The sequence below is a fragment of the Montipora capricornis genome, chromosome 10 (genome assembly GCF_036669925.1).
Source record: "Montipora capricornis isolate CH-2021 chromosome 10, ASM3666992v2, whole genome shotgun sequence".
In the NCBI taxonomy this organism is placed as follows: Eukaryota; Metazoa; Cnidaria; class Anthozoa; order Scleractinia; family Acroporidae; genus Montipora; species Montipora capricornis.
Window position 1 is genome coordinate 43013764 of NC_090892.1, and position 7950 is coordinate 43021713.

General features: G+C 38.1%; 1 protein-coding gene across 11 annotated transcripts in view; it reads right to left on the minus strand.

Annotated features, from left to right (window-relative positions):
- The window catches only part of LOC138022374 (uncharacterized), an 8121-nt gene extending 1653 nt beyond the window's left edge, over positions 1–6468 (minus strand). Inside the window, exons 1-3 of one of the 11 annotated variants that reach the window (XM_068869488.1) lie at positions 6098–6468; positions 4007–4072; positions 2911–3191 (exon numbers count right to left, since the gene is read on the minus strand). In XM_068869488.1, the coding sequence (XP_068725589.1) occupies positions 2911–3186 (276 nt within the window). In that variant the 5' untranslated portion in view covers positions 3187–3191; positions 4007–4072; positions 6098–6468. Of the gene's footprint in view, positions 1–2910; positions 3192–3675; positions 3747–4006; positions 4073–4725; positions 5107–5731; positions 5912–6097 lie in introns of those variants that run through there. The other 10 variants (XM_068869489.1, XM_068869491.1, XM_068869493.1 and 7 more) reach the window with 10 other exon arrangements.
- Between the last annotated feature and the right edge of the window lie 1482 nt (positions 6469–7950).

The window sequence follows — 7950 nt, forward strand, 5'->3', positions numbered from 1 at the left end:
AAAACAACAACAGAATCACAGTTCCACGATGATCGTCACGCAGTCATGCAACGTTCTTTTTGCTTGTTTGTTCGTGTTGTTGTCAATGTTGTTGTCTGATTTACCACAAACGGTTTGTAGTAAAGTCAGTCGCACAGGAACTTGCTGGCCAATTCTATTCGGACTTCAAGGGATCGAATCCAATTTTACGAGAAAAAGCACAACCACACTTAGAACAATTTTGCGAAAACAAGCAACTGAGAACGTTTGCGTGACGACCATGGTGGAATTATGGCTATGTTCTGTTTCGTTTTAATTGTATTGCGGAGAAGTTTCTTACGAAGTAAACATTAAAACGTGGTTTTAAAATGTGGAGCTCAGCGAGTCTTCAGTGTCTCTAGGTGATTCGCACCTACGTACGAGGCACTACTTTAAGGCAAGATCACGCCACTGATTATCCTGTAGATTTTCAGATTTTTATTCGTACTAGTTGCTCGATCGATATATCGTTGAACTAGTCGACTGAAAGGAAAATATTACAGAAATAGATTAATGTTTTGGAATGCCGGCCATAGGCTAAAAGAAGAATGCAACTGATTTCTTGAATATAGTACAATTTGTGTTTTCTAATCTACACGATCTTATGGTTTGATTTCTTCTATTGATTGTCTTTAATTATAACGTTCTTGATCGGAGGAAAGTGAAAAAAGTAATTTGCGCGTTTGCAGTTTCGATTTATATATTTCTGAATTTCTAATAAAAAGTCACCTTTCAACTCATGCAAACTTGCTGTGGTAAATAAAATAGAAAATAACAGTACGGGAGAATAACTACAAAAATTGAACGACATTTTAAAAAAAAAGGACACCCCGACCCCGGCCCCGACCCCGAACAAAATTGAAGGCTAAGAATCTTGTGGTAACACATTTGATCGGTAAATAAACTGAAATCGAAGTTTCCACTCAGTAATCCAGGAATAGGTAAATCGGGCTTTAAACAACTGAGTAATTGTTATCGAGGCTAAGGCTTTTGAGCGGTCGTAAAGGCCTGCTTTTGTGCGAAAATCAACCTAAAAATAACTTGGTCTACAAAAAAGACCGTTAGAAAAATATGAAGAAGTTTTACGCTCCTGATGAAGGAATCCTATTTCTAGATATTCAACGGGAGGAGTCCCTTCAACCAAAGAAAATCTGAGGGGGGTAGAGGCCTACCTCGATGAACGAGCGTCGCAATGGGCTTAGAGAACGGTATTGCGTACAATAACAAAAATGAAGTTTGCGCGAAAAGAAAAGAAAATACCGCAAAGCCAATGGAGAAAAAAAAAAACAAAGAAAGAAACATAGTGGGTACGATCCGGTCACAACCACGATTTTTGCTATGACATGAAGTGGTTTCGAATCCCAAAGTAAAAACGCATGTCGACCAATTTCGATATATTCAAATTCAGTCTTAAACAAAAGGCATCGTCCCGAGGCTCTAAGGAATAAATGTAAGGATTTGTATTAGTTTATTCCCCAGAGCCTCGAGATGATGCCTTTTGTTTTGGACTGAATTTTAATATATCGAAATCGGCTATTTCAATCAAGTTACGTAGTCATCTACATCCATATGACTTTACTCTCTTACTCGTCATTCAAGTTAATCACTGCAGCTCGTAGTAAAATATACCAAGATGACACGTTGAAAAAAAGAAGCATCTTCGACCATCTTCAGATATTTTAAGTAATATATCAAACACGAGAAGTAGTGTTTCATCGGATATCCAAACACCTGATTCCTTTGCTTCTCAAAGGAATCAGTATTTTAAGAGATATTTGGGATAAAAGTTGGCGACATGTTGTGCTACTAAGACCACATATCCAAACTTCCTTCACGATAGTAATTTCTTTTGTTTTGGGGTTATGAATTATTAATGAGTTTGAGAAGACCTGGGCCCGGTTGTTCGAAAGACGATTAACTTAATCCAGGATTAGCGTAAACTTTTGTTTTATGTTTTCAACTTTTTGATGAGAGTTTCTTTTCCTTATTTCTGTTTTTCAAGATTAACTTATTCTAATGTAAAGTTTTGCCGACTATCAGGGTTGAAAAGCATTTCGGAGTAGAGAAATAAACTCCTTGGTTAATTTTTAACCTGGGATTAGCGTTAATCGGCTTTTGAACAACCGGGCCCTGGTAATTAGTCCAGCCATAACTTTCAACTCATTCAATAGGCTATTTCCGAGTTCATGTCTACTTCGTCTTTAAAGCGGGTCTAAGTGCGAAGTATTTCTTAGGATAATTAGTTTTCATTCATATGTAAAGTAGAACTAATTACCATCACAAAAAAAACTTCGCCTTTAGGCTCGCTTTGAGGAGGAGGCAGACATGAACTCGGAAATGGCCTATGAACGGGTTTGCATCCACGTGATGAGACGGCCATGTTGGTGTACAAAACATTAGAAAATGGCCCCGCAAGTTTTGTATGGTAATAGAGTCAAACGCCCAAAAGATATTTTTACTGCATTGTTCTGTTGAGAAACATGGCCGCCGTGACGTCAGATGGAAACCATCAATATTAATTAAGGAGCTTAAGCACGCGTCTTTTTGAGACGCGGACGGCAACCGGAAGTGAGTTATTTTCACTTTTAACTTGTTTTCACACAACCATATTTACATTGCTATGTATCTTTTCTCCATTAGAGATGATTAATACAAAAATTTGGGAGACACCACTGTCCTGGCACGCGAAATTTACTCTTCCGGTTGCCGTCCGTTGTGTGTGATCTTGCGGCGTTCTTTGAAGAACGAGTAGGGTCCACAACAAATATTATTCTTATTCAGTGGCTTGCAAATATAAAGTGTTAGTCTAAGAGTTTTAACAACGCTCATGGACCCGCTTTGAAAATGACATTTAAGTGACCTTGGATTGAAAAGTAATTTTCATACTCTTACCTCTGTTTTTACGTATCGTTCTTTGCCATTCACCGTGATAATTGTTCCTGGAATTATTCGAGCTTTTTCCACTTCTTCTGGCAGCCATTTGCATTCTGTTTTCGATTGTTTCTTTAAAGCCGCTGCACCGACATCCACACAGAAAATATTTCTATCCACGGAGAAGCTATTCTGCGATGAAATTCGTTTGATCGTTTGAGCGTAAACCAGGATTTTGTCAGCCTCTGTGGAACTCAGCCCCGTTACTACAGCTTTCTTGTTAAACTTAAAAGACATATCTTCTGGGAGAAAAAAGGAAAACAGAACGAAATCAGAAATTGAGATATTCAGATCAACTTTGCTCAGAGCTGCTTTTCGGTCTTTCGTCAGACGTATCTTTTCTTTTTGAAATTGTCTAAAATTCAGGAAAGAAAAAAAACCTGTCAAGAGAGAGCTGTCAAACTGTTCACTGACGTTATTTGATATTAGTCTTTTAATTGATCACGTTTTGTGTTGATCATACCATGATAATTTGTCACCTGGAACAGAAGCAACACTTATAAATTAAATTCAAATATCTTGACTTGACACGAGTGTTGTTACTTTTCATTATTAAAGTAGTTTTTGCCATATATCAGTTCTAGACCAGGTGAGGGAATTTTAGACTGTTTGCGCATGTCTTCGCAATGTTTTTGTCATGGAAGTAAAAAACAATACCTTTACATCTGTTCTTCAGAGATAAATGTTACCCAAAGAGGACATTAGTCAATATTTTTATTTGCCTACCTCCGAGTCACGAGCCTGTGTGAGCTCCAGCCAAACTAAAAACACCGGATGATGAACCTCGCGTGATCTCTACAATTATTTCAGTGCATGAGTATATACGTTTTTAAAAATTGGGCATCTATAATTGTGTCACGAGTCAGACATTTCTCACGTGATCCACCCAGTACGAGACGTTAAAATTAGAAGGCACTCAACCTGCTTTCACAATTAAAGTAAAAATGAATGTTTAACCGAACAAATATATCTGAAGAGAAGACATGTGTTGTCAGAGGCATCAGGGCCCGTGTATTTTAGCTAAGTCTTGCACCACGGTTTTCAACAATCTTTTTACCCCTAGATTTTTCCCGGAGTGAGCTGCCTCAAGTCAGGAGCTTTTCTCCTTTGTCGAAAATAGCACCTTGGAGGTAAGAGCAATGAAGAGCCTTTGTATACGAGGGTTGCAAAATTGAAAATGACCGGTAAAGCAGTTCGGCTGAAACCTTGTCCAACCCTCTCCCTCTCAGCAATTTAACCGTGCCGCGAAGACATAACAGGGGCACCCAACGTCAATTTTCGGAAAATACCTGTTCGGAAGACGATTTGAGATCTAGAATTTTCGGAACATTTGTTGTAAAATTTCTTGCTTGCCTGCCTCTCCTAGGATTTCCGAACATCTGAAAAATGGTATAATTGCCCATTTTAAACGGATTTTTACCCTAAAAAGGTAACCTAGAATTTTCGGGAGCCTTTTTTCTGGCTAAAATTTTCGAAAAGGTAAGTTTTGATCCCTATAATTTTCGGATCACTAGAATTTCAGCTAGGAAATCCGAAACGAATAAAAAATGTTTAGGGGATAAAAATTTGCCTATATCTACCGTTTAAATACTAAAATACGTTTAAAAATGCTATGTTTAAGTGGTTTTGAACTATATTCTCGGTATGGTGCCCCTGACATAACGCTTTAGAAAGTGGGGATTGACATCCTAGAATCCTAAAATCAAGCCTGTCATGTCCCGTGGCCTGAAAAAAATCCTTAACCACCTTACTATATCACGTGCTAAATGTATTCACCTGCCCTTCTCCCTGCTGTCCTCCGTTCTTCCTTTAATTCTACCCAAAAGACAACGTTTGGAATTGTCAGATCATTCCAACGACAATTCAACAAGAGCAGTGAACTCTACCTTCAACTGAGTTATTTTAAATATATGAATGTCTCGTGAGCGAGTCTTTCCAACTGATTCTCCAAACCGGAAATGAAAATTAAAACCCTGCTGCGGGCATAAGATAAAGATATAAGATTTTTTTGAAATTGTATGCACATGTTTTCTTCGTTTTGGCGGCCAAGAATGATTGCTATTCAAAACATATGTTTTTTTTAGATATGTTGAGAACATCAAGTTCTGAAAACATTTCTGACATTTTTTGACGGGATATCCTTTCTATAGCTGTATTAATGTTTTTTACGAACGAGAGTACTGTTACAAAATTAGAACACCAGTTATTAAAAATGCAAAACCGCTTTCTCTTATGCTGTACATAAACGCGGAAAGACGACACTGGAAACATAACTTACAACAAATTGGGCAAAATTTCGTGTAAAAGGCAAGTTTACACGACCGCTTTGTCAATGTGTTTCGACTAATTTGTACCTGTCTCAGTCCTCTTCAAAGTCGTTTTAAATACAACTTCTGCTGTAGTCCGGAGCCAATCAGAAACCCCCACTGTTGTCCTCAAACACCTATTCTAATTGTCTACACGTGTCATCTTCAAATAATTGGTCCAACCTAATTATACTTTTAAGTTTCTGTAGACTTCATTCGATAACATTAAAGTTTCAAGGCCAACGGCAGCCCCATGGACCGACCACCCGACCGTATATGAAAATGTTTTGCAATGTTATATTCTGAATAAACGATTTCCGAGACAAAGACATCGTGGTTAAGGCAACAGAGGTGAATTGTTTTCGCAAAAATGAGTGTTTGGGTCTTTAGCGTCGTCTACAAGAGCTAACTCTGGGTTTTAACTGTCACTAATCTGTAAGCTCTGCATATATATGATTAAAATCGTTAAGCCAAACCTGATGTTAAAGATAATGGGCAAGGAAAATGCCACTTGCTTGCAGTTCACTTTCGACAAGGCTTTGCAGCGGACGGAAGAATGAACGCTTGAAGCCATTAAGCTTCATGCTCTATTGAAAGTTATCTACCGTGTTTTCAATGGGGCGATTACAAAAGGCAATGGTGCGAGATAAGCCCTCTTGCATTATCGCTTTTTCAAAACAAAAAGACCACGAAAGATCATAGTCTAGTCTGTTTGATTAGCCTGGGCATCAAAGACATTTTTTAAGTTTGAAAGGTCACCAGACAAAAAATACAGATATTATCTACAAGGTTAAACATTTCATCCCTGTCGACATACATTGATATTATGCATATTGTCATACCTTTTGGAATCGTAGAAGCCCTTATTGTGCGAAATCAATCAACTCCAGACGGTCTAACACTCAGGAAAGGTGCAAGAAGCAGTTGACTCTTTCGTATTACAATGTTTAGGAAGTATCCCTTCTCGCTGTGATAATATTATATTACAACAAAGCTGTCTTGTCGAGGTGATATCAAACTCTGAGAAAAGCAAATGATAGTATCCAGAATGGCGACAACATTCCTAAAGAACTAAAGAAAATGTTTCTTTCCCAAGATAGCCATACCAAAATATTGGAAAACAGTGTTCATATGACCAGAATTAAAACAAGCGCGCTGGTCCGTGCTTGCCAACTAATCTCGCACAATGTGATGACAGAATTTACGCAAAACAAAGAGGCTGATTGGTTTTACGTCTACGGCTGACTTGCTAATGTACTGGACATGAAAAGGATTTGACAGATAAGATTAATTAGAATGGGCTCAGCTTAAACACCCAAATAAGACAATCAGAGGTTGAACAATTACAGACAGGAATTGCAACAGAGAAAAGTGTACAGTCTACATTGATTTGAGTCCAACTTGGCCGTTTAAATAAAGGATATTGCGCTTTCTATACATCCAAATTTTCTGGCTGCGGTCTAAACTCCTAGACAAACCAACCAATGAGATACCCGAGGGGATGGAAAGAATTTTCAAGATACTATCTAATCCTATTTAAATTTTCTTTCAGCCTTTCTTGTTTTTCGCCCATTGATAATGGTATGTCACGAAATCGAGAGAACACAACAAAAGCAAAGCGCACTGCTCGATTGTACAGGGGAGTGCTCGCAGTCTACAATTAGCCAGTATCAAAAATACCATAATACTCTTTGTTTACCCCTCCAAAATTTTGCATAAGCATTGTTTCCAGTTTCTCTTGGGACCATTGTAAGTCCCAAGAGAAAATAAAAACAATGCGTATGCAAAATTTTGGAGGGACAAATAAAGAGTATTATGGTATTTTTGATATTGGCTAATTCAGCCCCCGATCACGGGCACTCAACCTTCAAAGGATGAAAACGTTTTTCACCTGCGGTGGCATGAAAGATTCCTTTCGACAAGTTTTGGGTGTCGAGTCATTAAGCTGTTCCGTTCTTTCTTCGCTTACAGTCGTCGATAGGCCGCAAGGTTAAGGGTTAGGGTTAGGTTTAGGGTAATCAACGATAGTCTCTGGAACTCATACTGTAGTGTCCTCAATTTTATTGTAACAAGGATCCTGGACAGAAAAATAAACGTCTTCGTAGTCAACTTTAATGCATGGTGTTTGCCTTAAAATAGGAGAGGAAGGGGAAATCGATTGCAATGTCATTAGTGCCAAATTATGGTAATCGCAGGAAACAGTTTGAGCGAGTCTCATTTGCCTGATATGGACTGTCATTTGAGATGCGAGACGAGCTTTTGAGTTTCAAACTGAAAAAAAAAAAAAGATTCCCTGGTCTTCAAAGCAAGTCTAAGCGCGAAGTTTTTCTTATCAGTAATAATTAGTTTTCATTCATATGTAAAGTAGAACTAATTACCAAAACAAAAACTTAGACTCGCTTTGAGGAGGAGGCAGACATGAAATCGGAAATGGCCTATTTATTTGGATTGTGACTAGAATGGATACTGCAAAATAAGGTGAGACACTTCGGTTTCTGTACATAATATACCAAATGATCTTCCTACAGGAAGTTTTACTAAGTTTCAATGTAGTGTCACCAGAACAATTTATGAAAGCTTAGAGTTGTTCTTTGTGAAAGCTTAGAGTCGGCTCTTAGACCTAATCACTAGAAATGCCGTTATTTTCTGCCTACACAGTGTTGTTTATCTGCCAAAGAGGGTGAACATTGAGGTT